The 19,614-nt window shown below is 40.6% G+C and overlaps 1 protein-coding gene across 1 annotated transcript in view; it reads right to left on the reverse strand.

The window, feature by feature from the left end:
• Window positions 1-4,896: 4,896 nt before the first annotated feature.
• LOC144034485 (pyruvate carboxylase, mitochondrial-like) overlaps window positions 4,897-19,614 on the reverse strand; it is a 174,177-nt gene continuing 159,459 nt past the window's right edge. Inside the window, exons 22-27 of the mRNA XM_077543263.1 lie at window positions 17,865-18,044; window positions 14,729-14,903; window positions 13,805-13,878; window positions 8,478-8,618; window positions 8,154-8,255; window positions 4,897-6,329 (exon numbers count right to left, since the gene is read on the reverse strand). Coding sequence (XP_077399389.1) covers window positions 6,180-6,329; window positions 8,154-8,255; window positions 8,478-8,618; window positions 13,805-13,878; window positions 14,729-14,903; window positions 17,865-18,044 — 822 coding nt within the window. The 3' untranslated portion in view covers window positions 4,897-6,179. The remainder of the gene's footprint in view (window positions 6,330-8,153; window positions 8,256-8,477; window positions 8,619-13,804; window positions 13,879-14,728; window positions 14,904-17,864; window positions 18,045-19,614) is intronic.

Consider the following 19,614-nt stretch of genomic DNA (forward strand, 5'->3'; position numbering starts at 1 on the left):
TATTTGGGGTAAAAAAAAAAATTCCATTTGAAATAATGCAAGTAATTAACTGATTACAAAAAGAGGAGGATCAGCGTGTGCACGTCCGCATAATATTAAATGTAAAAAATAATTAACACATAACCGGAGCTCTTCAAATTTGGCGGGAAATAAATGTTGATAAAAAAAAAGAGGATTTTTTTTATTAGGTGATTATTCGTGATTAATCAGAATTCTAAGATGTAATGAATGTGATTTAAAAATGTAATCGTTTGACAGCTCTAAAAGTTACACAACGCACTTTGCTTACATTTTCACACTTTATTTGTAAGTGACATTGAACGGAACGTCACAAATTAATCCAGTAGTGCTGCAATATAAAATTACAAATGTAAACAAAGGAGGCACAGTAGCCAACACATTTTTTTATAAGGCATAAAAAATAAAGTTCAGACATTTTCAGTAATAAATAAAATGCAACAACAACCAAAAAGTTTTTCACAGTGCAAAGTTTCAACTTTCTCATGTCTGTACTAGATCAACAGTACCGAAAGAAATTCGTGCTTCTTGTCAAAGTGATAAAAAAAAAGGTTTGTTGTGTTCGCGTCGGGTGCTGGAATGTTCCTGTGGTACAACTTGCATATTACTGTTTTCTGCTCCACGTAGGACTTCGTGAAACCAAAATGCAACCAAACAAGAGATGTACCCCCTTTTTTGTCGGTACAATTGCTTCTTTCTGTGGAGTTGAAGATGCAACTGCTTCCATTTCAGGGGCCGTTGTTTTGCCTTCTTCCTCCTCCAAAGTTGTGAGAATGCGCGTGTGTTGAATAACGTAAAGCAGCGTGGTGTCGCAAATCCAGGGAAGCTGCTGTTAAACGGCACATACACGATGCCGCAAAGTAAAACGAAATGACGTAAAGGTTTCGGAGTCGTTATTTGGCATTTAGATAATCCGAGAGCATGACTAAAATAAATAATACTTTAGCGTTCTAATACTGCATACAGTATGGACATATTTGTCTAAAAAGAGTGTAAATGACGATAGAGACGATTGGTAAGAAAGGGCACGATAAACATTTTTCTATCGTCATGGCGATATATATCGCCATATCGTCCAGCACTACCTATTAATACTAATTATATTCTATGCTATGCAGAACGATAAGTTTGAGCTTATTACTACTCATTGTACAAACAATAAGTATGAAAAAGCGCATTCAAAGCAATTATTGGCCACTTGGGGGCAATATAAAAAAGGCATCATGAAGACCAGACGTTTCAACTCAGTAAGCTGCAGTAATATTAGTCGCTCTATGCAGAGGATAAAGAATATATGTCTGCAAGTATCATTACGTGTTGCTCTAGGGTTTGTGTTCCAATGTCTGTTGCTGAACGGGATGCTTTACTTTACCGCTCCTGGCTTGCAAAATGTTGATAAAAGGAGTTCATACAAATAATTGATTTCATGGCAGAGACATTGGCAGTGTAGCGCTTTACATAGCTGCCTTTTGCCTAGCATCCCAGAGCATTTGACTTTTCTTGGAAGCTGCCACAGAGTTTTGGCAAGGATGCCGACATCTAATTGCACGGGGAGCCGCACTCCTCTTGTCTCATTCGCACTTGAAAGACAAAAGGTGGGGATCTTAAACATCATTTTCACCACAATAATGTGTTACTTGAAATATTTTGAAGAACAAAATGCAATTTACTCTCACATTTAGAAACGAAAGCCCTTTGATTCAAATGACATACTTGCGTAATTAACGGGTACTGCGTACCTGGCCTTGTGGTGCACCTGTAACATCTCCAGTACCCGCGTTTTAATTCTCCAAGCTTTTTTTTGGGGGGGGGGGGGTGTCACCTGCTCCCACTTAAACTCTTGATTTCCCGGGATAATTTGTGACTGCACTCTTGGCTCGGCTCCCTTACAGCTGGGGCGGAAACAAAAGAAGGCGGAACAGAAGAGCATTCTCAAGATGCAGAGATAGGCTACCAGTGTTGGAACGTTACTAAAAAAGTAATTAGTTATAGTTACATTAACGAAAAAACTAAAACTAAAATTCAAAATTTGTTAACAAAATAAAATAAAGACGAAAATGCTTTTTAAAAAAACGAAAACTAACTGAAACTACATTTTACGTTTACAAAACTAACTATAATTATGGCAAAAATGTCCTTCATTTTAGTCATTGGTAATCAATTTAATGCATGATCCTTTGGGGATGATTTATTTTGATATTAACTGGAATAAGGACATTCGAAAGTGTGTCACACTAAAGTGACGTCATCTAGCAGCAGCCAATCGAAAAGCACCTTCAGATGACGTTGCTCCCATGGTGTTTTTTTTTTTTTTTTTAAATATTGCGCACAAGTAATAAAACTAAGCATTTATGAAATAACTAAAACTAATAAAAACTGAAAGCAGAAAAGATGTTGAAATCAACTTTTGGAAAGGGCTTAGCGAAGTTTTAAAGGTTACGCAGTAGCGAGATACGTAGTTATTGACCCCCCCCCCCCCCCCCCCGAAAAAAAATCTCCTAACATTTATTTGGAAAGCATGTAATTATGACATTATGGGTCCTTACTCCCAGCAGCGTGCAGATGGAGCGATAACACAGCTCAGTGTGTCCTCTGTCATCTTAAATGGGGCGCTGGAGCTGATAACAAGTGTCAGGCTGCACTAAATCACACTTTGTCGGCACACTAACTGCCTGAGATGATTAAAACGAGCGCCGCTTACACGCTTGCACCTGCATTACGGTAATCAACATATGACTCCAGCTATCCTTTTCATAGAGATGGATCTAATGAGTGCTGAAGTCGAAAATGAACGTTATGAAAACGGGGTGGGGTTAATTCGCCACAGGTGGCACTCAAAGTCTGCAATCGAGAGAGAAGAGTGTGTGTGTGTTTAAAAAAAAAAAAAAAGTAAAATATACGTGCGTGCGGCGTCACAGATGAGACACGGGCCGCTCTTCCCCAGACAGCTTCCTTTTGGCCTGAATGTGCCTGTTGCCACGGTAACGGCGCACCGTTCTCAAAGTGGAGGCGCACAGAACACACGTACGGAGACAGACAAACACACACTCGCGCTCCCTCATGCCTCCAATCCTGTCTGGGTTGTGCACGGTGGAGTTTTCAATACAGTGGTGGTGCCTGGAAGACGGGGGGCGGGAGGGAGGGGGGCACAACACCCCAGTAAACTGTAGGAATGCCCCCAATATTCATTGGATATATAAATGCTATAATTGGCAGCCACAATGCATTAAGAAGAAAAAACAAGACCCTCCCTCCCCTTAAAAAATATATCTTGAAAAAAGTGTCTTCCGCAACAACAACAAAAGAAGCCAAATTTGTTCAATTCAGCGGACATTGTCCTGGTGAGTATGTCTTGACCACCTGGGGGCAGTATAACAAAGACAATATTTATACCTAAAGAAACAAAAATATCTGCCTGTGACCACTACTGATGCTAATCGTTAGCATCTAAATGGCGCTTTCCTTTTTTTTGTGTGTGTTAACATTAAACTAGTTGAGCCTTTCTTTGGAAAGTTTGGTTAATTCAACTGCACAACTTGAGTTCACGCTATACAGCGCTCATATTTAAGCAAAAATTGTTGAAAAGATGGCAAAAACAAACAAACAAATCTTTAAGGTCTGTCAAAAAAAAGTGCCCTTTGGAAAGTTCGTTTTTTGGGTTTGTTTTAATAAACACTTTACTGAGGACAGGTCAATGTTGACACAATCTTTAAAAAAAAACCTGCATAATTAATCGCGTGTGAAGCAAAAAAAAACAAAACAATATGCGTCCCCTGCACGCGCACCGAACTAACTCTCTCGCTCGCTTCCTTTGTCACGTGAACGCTAATTACCTACGGTCGCGGCAAACTCGATTTTAAATGTCTCAAAATCCATTTTATTTAAATTATTTTATACTGTCTTTCCTTTGTCTGTGTGCGCCTTTATTTGGAGCGCTGTTCATGTTGTACCCGATTTGGCCACTTAGGGGCAGTGTGGTTCCACGCGGTCTAATACACTGTTAAGTGGTAGCCACATTAGAGAGTAGAAGGAAAAAGTCACAATCAAGTTATTCCAATAAAAGTCTTTTTTTTTTTTCCATTGTGTGTGCTTGATAAAAGTGCCGCGAGTAGCGTGCTAATTAGCATTAGCGAGTAAGACTGGAGTAGATCATTACGATTCCTTACACATCTATAAATTGAAGCAAAAATCATTGTCAATCAAATCACTTTGAATCAAAAATCGTTCTTAATTGAAAATCGATTCTGAATCCGATCGCACACCCAAAAATCGGAATCGAATCGGGAGGCAATCAAAGATTCCCACCTCTAATGTCAATATCTTTGTTTTGTTTAGCTTGACAGTAACTTCAACTGGGAGTAACATTAAACATCTTTAAGTCTTTTTTTTATTTTTTAAGAGGAAGAATTATTTGTGAGACTTGTTTTATTAAAGGACTTATGGTAATAATAATAATAATAAACTCCTGCTGGTAAGGGTAAAACTTCACCACGTCAATCACAGCGACAGCAAAAAGTCAAGGTTGTAACAGCAAGAAGGTCGGACCGCTTACCGCCCGTGCCGCTGCCGCCTCCTCCTCCAACATCGCGTTCCGTCTTCGCATTGCGCTTGACCGAGCGCCGAACATGCCATCAGCGACACGGCGTCCCAAACAAGCCGCCAAAACGCCATCCAAGTGATCGGCGGGCGGCTGATCGATGGAGGCGCTGGCGCGACAGTCGTGATTGATTCAGTGCGCTCCGTCGGTGTTTAAGCAGATAGCTCGTAAGGCCGCGGGGGTGCGCCGTCATCCATCATCCGGACCTGCGGGAATGTGCACGGGGGGAGGAGCCAAGCCACCATTAAGCTAAAGATGTGAACGTGGAGTCGAAACACAGGCTTTGTTAACTCAACTTTATTTGTAAGTAAACACAATTACAATTAGAGCTCTTGGTATGTAATCACTTCCCTTTTTTTTTTTTTGTGTTTTTGTTTTTTCTGGTGTGCTTCTTATCCAGTACAGGCTACACATCCGCATCTTTAGCAGCCAAATGTAAACTAATATTTTTGCGAGACTTTTTGCATATGAAAGAGCAAACAAACATTTTGGTTGCTTGTTATAGAGAGATGAAGAAAAAAAAACACACACATGACAGTAACTGGCCAGTAGATGGCGTAACCCTAGAAGCAAATAATTTCTTTTAATGGCCTGACGAGGCAAGGATGTGCCGGTAATCAGGTAGACACTGATGGGGACGAAAGGGGGCGGGGCATTTTTTTTTTGAGGGGGGGGGCATAATTAATTCCTCCACATACTTTAATGTTAGAAGTTGACAGATTTTTCAAGTTCAACCGCTCGCGTCGGGCTTTCCGGGCGCAACAAAAGAACGGCTCCGTGTTTGCGAATATGTCATCTCGTTTAGGAGCTGTTTTCTTTTTTAACCTCTGGAGGCGCGGCATGACGAGAGCCGCTTGGAAGTTTGCTTGCGCACACACAATTAGGCTAATGTATGCGTGCGCACACGTTGAAGAATCGGAGCCGCGCCGCCGCCGCCGCCGCCGCTTGCCGGGGGTCTCCAGAGACTCTTATTAGTCCGGCTAATTTCACATCACTTGACAGAGTATTAATGAAGAAATGAATCACGGCGGTTCTGCCTCACGTCAGCGCGTCATCTCGTTCACGTCAAGTTTTTACTTGCGGGGGGGTAACGACCGCTCGCTGATGTTACTGATACAGTAACACGACCTTCGCCGCCAGGACGAGCTGAACCATCGCCCCGTGTCCTGCTCCAAACAGATTGTCCTGACCTCACACATTCCCAGAATGCACTTGACATGAAACCCGAATGATAAGCCAGAACCACCTCACGCTCGGCCCCCAAATTTTTTTGCGGAAGCCCAAACAGAACTAATGGAGCCGATGACATTTTGATTGCAAAGTAGCGCATGTTTTAGTCAGTTTAAGACTCGTGATGGAATGTAGCTCGGGCAAAACTAGTCCTCATCCTGAAGAATGACTAACTAATCACTATTTGACATCTATTATTGTGCGCATCTACACTACGTCCTTCTCGCTATCTGTTGACGACTCCCCAAAAACGTACCCTAAAGAAAATCAGTCACCCATACAGAACCCTCAACCCCCCCTGCGCCCCCCACTCGCCCTCCTCCGCCTTTTCAATCTACTCCTCGATCTCCAGGATCAGGTCATCTCCCTCCAGGGAGGCGTCGGCCACGGCGTGCACCGCCTTGACGGTGCCGGACAGCGGCGAGTTGACCACCGTCTCCATTTTCATGGCGGAGAGCACGCACAGAGGCTGACCCTTTTCCACCTGCAAAAAGGGGCAAAAGTCACTAGAAGTAAAAAAAACAAAACAAAAAAAAAACTCAACTGTGGCTTGGTCACATGGTTACTGTGGTAAAGAAGCATTGGGAAGCATTATGTGCGACCACGCGACAAAATTGCTACGTGAAATGGTTTGCCGTTGTGTAATGGATGTGACGTCAATCATTGGTCCAGAAATAGAAAAAAAAAAAAAAAGAATGAAAAAAAAAAGAATGAAAAAAAAAATCATTGGTGCTTTTTTTGTGTTTGGCTGCAGCAATACAAGTGTGAAGGACAAAGTTACATTTCACAGTTTATTATCATGCCATGTGTGGAAACTGAACAAGTCCATTTGAGAGTTTCTGTGAACTAGGGTCCTTTCTGTCGTTTCGCTTGAGCAACATTAGCATGATAGTGAAACGACTTTTAGCCTTTTAGAAATTGTCATACATAAAAAAAATCCACCTACGTAGTTTTTTTTTTTTGTGTGTGTTGGAGTTTGTTGGAGTTGAGTGGTGTTGGTGTTTGGAGTTAGTTCATCAGCTACTGGGAGTCATAAGGGAGTTTTTTGGGCACGCTCACAGGAGTTAATTGGAAGTTTGTTGGAGTTAGTTGGAGACAATTGGGAGGTTTATCTAGTAGTTTTTAAGAGCTACTTGCGAGTTATCTGGGAGTTCACAGGAGTTAGTTGGGAGTTAGCAGGATTTAGGAGCTCGTAGGATTTAGTTGGGATTTGGGAGTGTGTAAGACTTAGTTGGGAGTTTGAAGACGTCAGCTGGGAGTTTATTGGAGTTAAGAGTTTATTGGAGTTAGTTGGGAGTTTGTAGGAGTTAGTTGAGTTCATGGTAGTTATGAGTTTATTGGAGTCAGTTGAGTTTGTAGGCGTTAGTTGAGTTTATGGTAGTTAGGAGTTTATTAGAGTTAGTTCATTAGTTACTGGGAGTCAGAAGAGTTTTTTTTGGCGCGTTAACAGGAGTTAATTGGGAGTTAGTTGGGAGTTTGTTGGAGACAATTGGGAGGTTCATCTAGTAGTTTTTAAGAGCTACTTGCGAGTTCTCTGAGTTCATAGGAGTTAGTTGGGAGTTAGCAGGATTTAGGAGCTTGTAGGATTTAGTTGGGATTTGGGAGTGTGTAAGACTTAGTTGGGAGTTTGAAGAAATTAGTTGGGGGTTTATTGGAGTTAAGCCTTTATTGGAGTTAGTTGAGAGTTTGTAGGAGTTAGTTGAGTTTATGTTAGTTAGGAGTTTATTGGAGTTAGTGGGGAGTTTGTAGGGGTTAGTTGGGAGCTCAGAGTTAGAATGAGTTAGTTGGGAGTTTGTGAGAGTTGGGAGTTTGTAGGAGTTTGTAGAAATTAGATGGGAGTTAGTTGGGATATTATGGGAGTTGGAAGTTGCATTTGTAGGCTGTTTGTAGGATATTTTGGACATTTTAATTGGAGTTAGTTTGTTGGAATGGGTTGAAGTTGGTTGGGGTTTGGGCTTTTGTCATTTAGCTTTAGCATGATAGCAAAACAACTGTTAGCCATGAATAAATCCTCAAGTATAGCACAGATACCTAAATCTGCTTAGGTATGTTTTTTTTTTTAATTCTCCTGGTACACTTAATGGGAAATTTGAAAACTTACAATTATCACACCACCATGTGAGGAAACAAAGTCAATTTGAGTGTTTCTGTCAATTAGGGTGGATTCTGTTGCTCAGCTTGAGCAACATTAGCATGACAGTGAAACAACCTTTAGCCCGCTTTAAATTCTCCAGTATAACTCCGATACATGCCAAAACCACCTTAAGAGTACTTAAACCCTGATTGGGATTGTGTGTGACAAGTTTACCTTGGAACCCACTTCTACTTTGACCTCCAGCACTTTCCCAGGCATGGGCGCCCCCACCTGACCCTTGATGGACTTCTGGGCCTTGGGATGGAACTTCATCTCCTGGAGGGGAGATTTCATTCAGGCATCCATCATCGCTACAAATATGTTTACAGGTGTGAGGAGAAATACAACGTCATCATCGCTAAGCTCGCTCTCCATTAATACACGTCCTCATTGTTTACTCGGAGCAATCCATCCTCCTCGAACGCGGCGTCTATCATTCATCCATCCAAGGCCGCTCTCTCTCTCATTCTCGTTGGGGCGCAATCCATCACGTCGTACCTTCATGGCGACCGTGTCTTTCACCAGCACCGATCTCAGCTGTCCGTTCAGCTCAAAGAAGACTTCCCTCTGGCCGGCCTTGTTCAGGTCACCCAAGGCCAGGGCCTTAATGTGCAGGATCTTGCCCCTCTCCAGCTCCACCTGCAGGCCGAGGGCGGAAAATAAGACATTCACTTTCCTTTCCTTTCTTTGGTCCTTCCTCGGGTCTCCTGACGGCCTCACGACTCTGGCTGGAAGTGTTCGGTTTAGGCGAACGGTATGGGATTTTTTTTAATAGGTTTTAGGTGAACTAATGAATACACGCACACTCGCACACACGCACATACACATACTCACCCACATACAAAAAAAATATATATATATCTCTTTGACTGCCAGACGTTTTCAGAAAAGGGATGCCGTGGGTGCCAGCCGATTTTTTTTGACTGATCTTTCAAGGTCCACAGAAAATTATGTGTTTGGACTATGGAAACACACATACTACCAAATGAAAGATTGGACTCTCATCTTTCATCAGAAAAAAAAGTTTGTTTCTACCTTATTCCGTTTTTCAGTAATCAACAATAGAAAATGGTTAGTTTCACCTCTGTTTTGAAACAAACGTCTTTTAACGTCTTTGGCACTCCTCCATAGGATTTTACTAAACGTTATTTAACGTTTTTGGCAGTCAAAGAGTTAAATAAAAAAATAAAGGAGAGCAATGATGATGTCAAATCGGTAAAATTACCGAATGAACAATACTGAGCTCTCCAGAAAAAAAAAAAGACATTGCCGGACAGACGCAAGGGACCAAAACAAGTCAATCAAGTGGCCACCGGGTACAGATGTGTGCGAATAGATTTTATGAGTTGACTTTGGCCGCCTCATCCCAGCTATGTCGTCGCCTCGCGCGTTTGCCCGCCAGCCTCATCAAGACGACAGAACAATTAAAGCGCGACGTGTCACCGACGTTAACCGTCACACTCGCACCAACTCGCGCGAGAGGCTCCGCCCCTCGTTGTTATTCTCCATTTATAAGGCGGCAAATTAAATCCCTCATTTGATTGTTTTTCTTTCCGACACAGTCGAGTGCAACGTGCAAAACAGCCGGCTCGTGATTTCCCCGTTCTTGCTTAAACAGTCAAGTGGCGCATAATAATGCTCATAAGATCCTTTTTTTTTTGGTGTGTGTGTCTAGTTGCGCGTGTTTGTCTAACGCTGTGAGCAAACAGGAGCGGTCTCCGGGACCAAGCTAAGCTCTCATGGCGTCTCGGACTCAAAAAAACGGGTTTCACACCAGACTTAACGCGACCTTATTAATAACCTGTCGTGGAATGAGATCATGCGCGTGTGTTGGCGTCGACAAAGATGCGAAGTGGCAGCTCGTGTACGTCGGAGTCGCTGTTTGAGCAAATCTTAGTTTACATTTCTGTCAAACATAATTAAAATGAGACTGAATCACCAGCGCAAGGCCGGCCAAGGCGAAGTTTTTATTAGCCGCACGTGTGGGTGACTGACAGTGTGTGTGTGTGTGTGTGCGTGCGTGTGCGCGAGACGCCGCCTTCCAACGCTTTTTGACGAGATTTGCAACGGACTGGAAGTGAAGTGTGAGATGATGCCAGATGCTCCTCGCTGTCTACTTCAATGACATGTCGGCAAACTAGCACTTAGTGGATGGACTCAATCATTCAGACGCGCCCTTTTTAATTCATTCATTCATTAGAGCTTCTAAAGGACCCTTTAAAGTCAATCTAGAGATTTGGCAGTCAGTGGATGGATAACAAAAAATGAGGAAATAACTAAATTATTATTTTTTTTAAATGGCTAAAACATTTTAGTTAATAAAATAAAAACGAAACTAACTACATTTTACGTTTATAAAACTAAAACAAACTGAGCTTTTGTGGTTCATTTTTTAATGTATTTATTTCTGTATTGCTGTACATCCGTACAGATGACGGAAGATTAGAACAGTCGTTTAAGAATTGTAGTTTACTTTACTTGATTGCAAAATACTTTTTTTTTATAGCTTGCACACAACAAATACACCATATATTAAAAAAATATATATCAGATTTAAAAAAACTAATAAAAATTCACAAAATTAATAAAAAAAAAAATTAAAAGTAAATTAATAAAAAAATATGTAAGTTAAACTAAAATAAAAAATAACTATAATGAAAAATCCAAAATGCTCCCAATCTAAAAACAGGTAAAAAAAAAAAACTCAAAAAAAAATTGAGCCAACTTTGGGTCCAAAATTGGGCCATTTTGTATATGATGACCCATAGGTGACCCAAGATCCTCTACGTGGGTTAATTGGATCCAAGTTCGAGACAGAAATTGGGACATTTTCAATAAAACAACTCAACAAGTTGAGTCAGATCTTCTACTTAGATCAATTTGACCCAACATTGGGTAAAAAAATTTGGGCTTTTTTTGTACATAAGACCCATTAAGTTGGGTCAGATCCTCTACTTGGGTCAAAAATTGGGCTCTTTTATATAAAACAACCCAGAAAGTTTTGTCTAATTGACCAGTAGATCGGTACATTTTCGATCCATAATTGGGTTACTTTTGACCCAACTCCTTTTAGAGCGCATGACTCAGTGTGTGTACAGGGGCTGGAGTGCCTCATTGTTAGCAGTGAGTGTATGCAAGTCACGATGAGAAAGGTAGGAGTGTCGACATAAACAAAAAAGTCCGACTTGTCAGCCAACCTGTGCAACTAGGATTCGAGCAGGTGTGGCTCGAGGTTTAGAGCGCCTCGTTGTCACGCCGTGCAAAATCCCTGTGAAATAGGTTCTCATCATACAATTCAACATTATGACCACGGTGTCTATCAATCGTGATCATTATATTTGTAAGGGTTACATATTTCATATAGCTTTTGTATTGGATCTCATAAATCAGTTTGGACGTCCCACAAATGGCAACAAAGACACAAAAGATTCCTTTTTGACAGCGAAGCTAATGTTGCTCCATTGTAGGATGGAGAAGTTGCAGAAAGAGCATAAAAAGTGTATGATTTGCTCTCCGGCAGGAGGACCACGGGCGCCTTTTTTCTTTGCAGTGTCATTTGTCTCCCTCGCCTCCTTTCACAGGCCATAAAGCAACGCTTGTGAAAAAGCAAAAGTTGTCACTTTTTGACGCGCTTTCAGTCCGTCTCTCACTCCTCGCCGCCGCTAATAGGACTCGATCCAGCGGGAATATCTATTGTCATGACAACAAAAAGCGTGTTGTTTTCCACTGGAGATGAATGACTAAAAAAAAAAGCGCGGCAAAACAATAAAATCCCGGCGAATGAGTGGCATGTTAGCGGTTTGCAGTTTGGGTCAATAGCAAATCCGAGCGATCGATGCAAATGTTGAATCTTTGATAACACGGCAGTGGCGAAGTGCTGCTCCTCGGGTCCCGAGCAATATAAAAATCAATTAACACCGACCTGGAGCATGTCTGCCGCCGTCAAATGAAAACGCGCTCACCCTTGGCCGCTCACAATAAGCTGCCATGTGCGCCCGCATCCCGTAATGAGAATATTGATATTGTTGAAAAAGCAGACATTATTCATCAAGGCGGATGTGAACGTGTTCATTTCACATACGAGGACTAAATGTTGCAGCAGGTGGAGAAAAAGAGGAATAGACCGATAATCAGCATTTTATGAATAACGGCCTATTTTTTTGGTTTTGTTTTGATGGCCCGATGTTATTTTTGCTCCGACGGGCGCTTTTCTCCTTCGTCGACTCCCTGCAGCATTGGCCCGCCCACAGCACCATCTGATTGGTTGCTCGTGCAGTGCTAACAGCCAATAAGCAGCAAAAGCTCGGCTCTTCTCTAAAAATCGAATGCAAGACGGGCCCACTGGGCGGTTAAAAAGGTCACTTAAAATTTCTACCATTTGTATTAAATGTAGTTGCCCCTGCTAGTTGACAATGCGTTAGCTCGCAATTTAGCATGCAGGCTAACGATTAGCCCCGCAAGCTAACCGCTAGCTCGCGAATTAACGGCTATTTGGGAGTTAGCGCGCGGGTTAATGATTAGCCCTTGAGCTAACCGCTAGCTCGCGAATTATCGGCTATTTGGGAGTTAGCGCGCGGGTTAATGATTAGCCCTTGAGCTAGCCGCTAGCTCGCGAATTAACGGCTATTTGGGAATTAGCGTGCGGGCTAAGTTAGCCCTTGAGCTTGCAGTTAGATCACGATTTAACAGCTATTTGGGAGTAATGTGCTGGCTAACAGTTAGCTCACGAATTAACGGCTATTTGGGAATTAGCGTGCGGGCTAAGTTAGCCCTTGAGCTAGCAGCTAGCTCACAAATTAACGGCTATTTGGGAGTTAGCGCGCGGGTTAATGATTAGCCCTTGAGCTAACCGCTAGCTGCAACGGCTATCTGGGAATTAGCGTGCGGGCTAAGTTAGCCCTTGAGCTAGCAGTTAGATCACGAATTAACAGCTATTTGGGAGTAATGTGCTGGCTAACAGTTAGCTCACGAATTAACGGCTATTTGGGAATTAGCGTGCGGGCTAAGTTAGCCCTTGAGCTAGCAGCTAGCTCACAAATGAACGGCTATTTGGGAGTTAGCGCGCGGGTTAATGATTAGCCCTTGAGCTAACCGCTAGCTGCAACGGCTATTTGGGAATTAGCGTGCGGGCTAAGTTAGCCCTTGAGCTAGCTGCAACGGCTATTTGGGAATTAGCGTGCGGGCTAAGTTAGCCCTTGAGCTAGCAGCTAGCTCGCGAATTAACGGCTATTTGGGAATTAGCGTGCGGGCTAAGTTAGCGCTTGAGCTCGCAGCTAGATCACGAATTAACAGCTATTTGGGAGTAATGTGCTGGCTAACAGTTAGCCCGCAAGTTTTTATAACTAAAAACTTCTCTTTTTTTTTTCTGCAAATGAATAATTGTCTTCAAACATGACTACCGCTATTCGGTATCGGCCCTGAAAAAAGCGTATCGGTCTATCTCTACAAAAAAAAAAGGCAATGAAAGATGGATGACTGCCTTATTGGAATGAAGACATGAACTAGTCGGTAACATGAGGAGGAATAAGGAAAAAAAAAACGGTTCCCTTTCTTCTTCCGCGGGGAGCTGCTTGCTTGCTGATGAAAGGCACTTGAGCGACTCCAAAGTCAATTGAGCTCGACACATGAAAAGTATGCGACACTTTCTGCAGCCAGTCATTTATCAGCCTGCTCACACTTGTCAAACTACTCATGAACCACTTGTTATAAATAATAACAAACAATCCCAGTCACTTCCTCTCAAGGTCAGTGGCGATGCTGACAAATTCAAATTTAACAAGCGGCTTCACAGTGTGCCCAAAAAAATAAATAAATAAAACAGTTACCTCAAACTCCTCAGCGATCTTTGGTCCATCCAGGAAGAGCCTGGTGCTGAGACAGTCCACTGGGCCAAAGTTGGCTGCAGCACAATAACATCATATTACATATATATGTATATACTGTGTGTGCGTGTACGTATTATGTGTGTGTGTCACAATTTCAATTTTTAAATGTATTTTTATTTAATTGGCACCAGGTAAGCCCCTAAGGACCTGGCCTGTTCTAAAAAAAATAGCTCACCAGTAAAGGGACATTGTCATTTTCTAGGAAAGTTGCAGACGTGATCATTTGAAAACCGAAAACGAAAATCGTTTACAAACATTGCCTTCGTAAACATGAAAATTATTCATTATTAGCAATAACATCAGAACATAAAGTTAATTTGAGCGCGTTATTTCAGAAGTGTGTATGGAACTGGTAGTAGCCCTTTGTTTCAAAAATATATATATATTTTTTTTTTTTTACTGCTACCTTTGTATAAGGTCAATATTTTTGGATTGAATCGCAAAGCGTTATGAAATAAATAGTTCATTTTCATCTTTGCATATTTCGAAACGCTCTACAGGATACAGTTGGGTCAAAAATAACCCAACTATGGGTCAAAAATGGACGGATCCTCTTTTTGGGTCAATTTGACCCAATTTTGAGTCAACAACTCATAAATATTGGTCAGATCCTTTACTTGGGTCAAAAATGGGCTCCTTTGCTATAAAACAACCCATAATTTGGGTCGAATTGATCCATAATTGGGTTACTTTAGTTCCTGCTCTTTTTAGAGTGTATAAAACAAACTTGTTCGTAGAAGACGTCATTTTTTAGTATATGCTTAAAAATGGATGGCGGGCCACAAATGGCCCCCCCAGCCATAGTTTGGACACCACTGCAAATTGTGCAACGGACTGAATTTCAATTGCAAATTTGAAACCCACCGGTGAATTCTTTGAATTCCTGGAAGACTTTGGGGTACATGGCGGCCGACATGATGTCTTCGGGCGTGATGTCGTCGTCGTGCGCTGCCCGTAGCCCCGCCTCCAGGGACTTGAAGTCCATGGGTGGCAGCGAGGCGCCGGGGCGACCCTCCACGCGAGGGAGGGACTTGAGTACCTGGACAAGGAGGAGAGTGCGGGTCCCGGTTGTTTTCATTTACGGCTGAAGCCAGATCAATCTTGTTTCAAGATTATTTGTCTTTTATTTCCTACTTAGTTTGTAAATCTTAAAATCGGTTATTTTTTATGCACAATAAGCTAAAATGCTGTTAATGCAAGTTATTTTTACGTATGCAATTAAAAATGGTGCCAGCTATCTCCCTGCTTGACAATCAATTTAAAGTAGAAATAAAAATCGACACTTCATTCTCTGTTTCAGTAGTGTTTTAAGCTTCTTCTTTTTATTTTATTTTTATTTTAGATTTAATTTACTTGAAATAAGGCCATTTAACCTTTGTTTATATCTTATTTTAAGATTTAATTTCCTTGATTTGTTGCTTAAAATAAAAGTGTTCAAAGCTTATTTTAAGATTAACCCATTAACTGCCACTATAGACGTCAAAAATTCATTTGAACAATTTCTATTAGTTTAACATTTTTATTTTGACTTGTTAAAGGTATGAAAACCTAGAATTTTTTTTATTCCACATTTAGAACAGATTTTTTTATTTTATTAAATTGTTATTAAGTTAACTATTAAAGTCATGCGATTAATTACAAGTAAAAAAATTTATCACCCTACGCCCCTAATTAAAAAAAATAATATTTTCTTAAAAAACAAATATATATATATAAAAAAATTAAGGGCGTCAGGCGAAAATTTGTCATCGTAATTAATCACTAGTTAACTCACAATTTTATATCTGTTCTGAATATACAATAAAAAAAATCTAGGTTTTCATACTCTTGTTAACAAAAGTGGAAAAAAAATGTTAAACTAATAGAAATAGTTCAAATAAATTTTTGACGTCTATAGCCGTCAATGGCAGTGAATGAGATAGATCTACACATTTTTCTCTTTTCAAGAAATCTAAGTTAGTATAATTATCTTACTGCACTGGCAGATCGTTTCACTTGTTTCTAGTAAATCTACACTAAAAACAAGTGTATTTTTATGTCATCTTAAGCAGACGTGTTTTTTTGCAGCGTGTCAAAAGGAGAGCCCTCGTGGGTTTCGCACAACTGTGAAGAGCTCTGTGTGTTAAGAGCTAGTAAAGTTCACAGTGGATTTTTCGCCTTTCCGTAAAAGCTTTAACCTGCCGTTGACTTCCGAAGAGGCAGACGACTATCCATTACTCCACATATGAAGAAAAAAAAAAAAAAAGGCAACAAACTCATCCAAAACATTTCTGGATCCACGTTGCCAAAAATACATCAGCACATTTGCGGGCCTCGCCGAAGCTCGAGGTGCGGCGCGAAGCTATTAGTCACGCCGCTTCGGCGGTCCGACGGCAGCTGACTCAACGACACTTCAAAGATGGCCGCGCCGTTGAAGTCCCCGCGTCCTCGGGAGGTCGCTTGAACAAATGAAGACAAAGCTTGTTTGCTCTCTCGCTTTCCAATTATTAAACGGCGCACTCCCACGCTCATCATCAATGAGCTGAAAGACGTGAACGTAAGGAACAAAACACCAGGGGCCACTTTCCTCTTTTTAGGGGGTGTATTTGCATGGGGGGGGATAAAAAGCCAAAATTGCTGGCCTGATGTCATGTGACGTAACCTGCGAATGACCGCTCGCTAACTATTTTAGGCGCCATTAAAGAAACATGACATGTTCCGTGCTTGGCGTGCAGAAAACGCCCGCAGCTTGAGCACACGCAGCGGATGATATCACCCGCGTGTGTGCCGCGGCAAACCAAAGATGCTTACTAAACTAAGCAAATTTTTTTTAGAGTGGGGGTTACAGCAAAAAGTGTTTTTATGGGTGGATATGTTGAGTTAATTTAAAGTTCCTTCAACACCACTATTTTTTTTTTAACTCATTCAGTGCCATTGACGGCTATAGACGTCAAAAATTCATTTCAACTATTTCTATTAGTTTAACATTTTCCCCCCACTTTTTTTTAAACAAGAGTATGAAAACCTAGGGGGGGGGGGGGAAATATTGTACATTTAGACCAGATATAACATTTATGATTAATCATGAGTTAACTATTGAAGTCATGCGATTAATTACAATTACAATTTTTAATCGCCTGACGCCCTAATTTTTAATAATATTTTCTTTTTGGAAAAAAGATTATTTATAAAAAAAAGAAAAGATTATTAAAAATTAGGTCATCAGGCGATTAATTTTTTTATGACTGACTTCAATAGTTAACTCATTATTAATCACAAATTTTATATCTATATCTGTACTAAATGTACAAAAAAAACTTTTTCTAGGTTTTCATACTCTTGTTAACAAAAGAGGAAAACATTTTAATAATAGAAATAGTTAAAAATAATTTTTGAATGGCAGTGAATGAGTTAATAACCACCCCTTACTTGGAAAGCCATGTTTACGCTGACATTTAGCAGTAATAAATTAATTTAATAAATAATGACATTAATAAATAATGCACATATTTATTCGAGAGACTGGGGTCAAGTTGTATTTCACAATTTTAAAAATTTGCTGAATTTCACAAGTTACTTCATGTTAAAGATATAAAAAATGCACTGAGCTATCAATGTCTTGCAATAATGCCATCTAGTGGCAGAAAATTGACCAACAAAAATCAATATCTTACTCGTATTTTACGGTACAGTACATCTTTTTAATTTTAACTAGAGCTATGAAACGATTACATTTTTAATCAGAGTAATCACATTTTAGAATTTTGATTCATCCCGATTAATCACTTAATTTTTTAATCAGCATTTTTTAAATTTAAACAGCACCTGTTATGTGTTTTAGGAGGAAATTAGTTAACGAGAGTATGAAAACTTTATTGTACATTTAATTGTACATCTAGAACAGATAAAAAAATGTGCAATTAATCGTGAGTTAACTATTGACTTAATTACACCCCTACATAGTTCGCTATAGATCATGTGTGTTTTTTTTTGTTTTTTTTTACGGAAGAGGTGTGATTACCTTGGATCTAAAGGGCTCCGGGAATCCTCCGTGCGGTATCCCAACGTAGCCCTGCAGGAACTCCACCACAGACAAAGGGAAGGACAGCTCGTCGGCCCTCTCCTCCACCTCGGCGCGGCTCAGGTTGTTCTGGACCATGAACTGGGCCAGGTCCCCCACGATCTTGGAGGACGGCGTCACCTGAAGGACGCGCACACACTTTTGAGTACTCGGCGGAGAATCCGCAACGTGCACTCCACAAGCAAAACGCTCATTAAAATCGCATATGCCCGTTGATTATTTATGACGGCGGATCATGATGCTAACGGGAGCTCATTTGCACGAGCGGCGCCAAGATCAGCGGCATACGTTGCGGAGGACAATCGAGCAGCTTTTGCGAGAGGAATATATTCGTACTTGCTGTAATGAGACACCAGCATTCAAGTGTTGTTATCAAAGCTCATTGATAGTTTTTTTTTTTTTTTTAACTTTTTTTTTTTTTAACGCTTGTTTACAGGAACGCTTGAGGGAACGCGAACGACGTCTACAATCTTCAGAGCGGCCATTAAGCGAGTCCCAAAAGTAAAAAAAAAAAACTTAAAGAAGACTGCAACGTGACTCACTTTCTCCAACGTTGTTATCAGCATTTCCTAAGGCCAATCTTTGCTTATTTATTGCAAAGTAAAAAGCCCATTGCCTTTTGTTTTCTCATGCGCCTTGAAGAATCATGACTTTCTTTACTAGCAGCATTTGTCATCACACTAAAACACTTTCTTCCCTCGGAGACCTATTTCATTCAATATCACCATCTTTTGCAGTCATGGTTGATAATTGGGCTGTATTTGTTAGGGCCCGACCGATATGCATTTTTTGAGGCCGATGCCGATTTTTGTCAGAAAAAAATACCAATTACCGGTTAATCTGCAGTTTATTTAAAAATATATACGCCCTCCCCCCAATTCCTTTTCAACGGGCGTCACTTACGCACAAACTTTCGCTATTAAGATTCTCTGCTTTGAAAGCCATAGTATGACCTTATCAACAAATTCCATGAAGTATACAAGGTTATTGTATAGATTTATGTGTCAATAATAAAAACATTCTTACTTGTTTACATCTGCTGTACAGTAAAGCATTCAGCTAATGGGACCTCGGGGATTGAATTTCTATTTCGTGCCATGTCACGTGGAAATGTGTGACAAAAAAAATAAAAAAATCTTTGGATGTTTGCATCCTTGAATTTTGAGAAAAGAAAGTCTTTGATTCCTTGAAATATCAACTGTAAACATAACTTCAAACAACAATGACAAAATAAATAAATAAGAAACCGAAAAAAGAATAGAATAAATTTAAGTAATATCGTCGGAAAAAAACAGTAAGAACAAATACTGAGTGATCCTTTGCGTTTTGGCCTCTTGGGGGCAGTGTGGTGCCGTGCATCCATGGCGTACAGAAGAAAGTTGCAATTCAATTTTATTTAAAAAACAAAACAAATTTTCCACACATTGGAAAGAATGTGTGCCTTTGTGTAGTGTTATCTCATCTGTGGGTATGTGTTCCCACAGCATTTGTGTGTGAATATTCGTTATTTGAAGGAGAAACACTAAGCTAAGTCAATGCTAACTTGCTGTTAGCATTTGAATGGGATCCTCCCTTCGCTTTCAGCATTAGCGCTAGGCTAGCCATGTTTTGTATAAAAACATACAGTGGATCTGATTCTTAACGTTGTGTGATTAGTTTTACAGTTCATTCCAACTGAGGTGTTATTAAA

The sequence above is a fragment of the Vanacampus margaritifer genome, chromosome 15 (genome assembly GCF_051991255.1).
Source record: "Vanacampus margaritifer isolate UIUO_Vmar chromosome 15, RoL_Vmar_1.0, whole genome shotgun sequence".
Lineage (NCBI taxonomy): Eukaryota > Metazoa > Chordata > Actinopteri > Syngnathiformes > Syngnathidae > Vanacampus > Vanacampus margaritifer.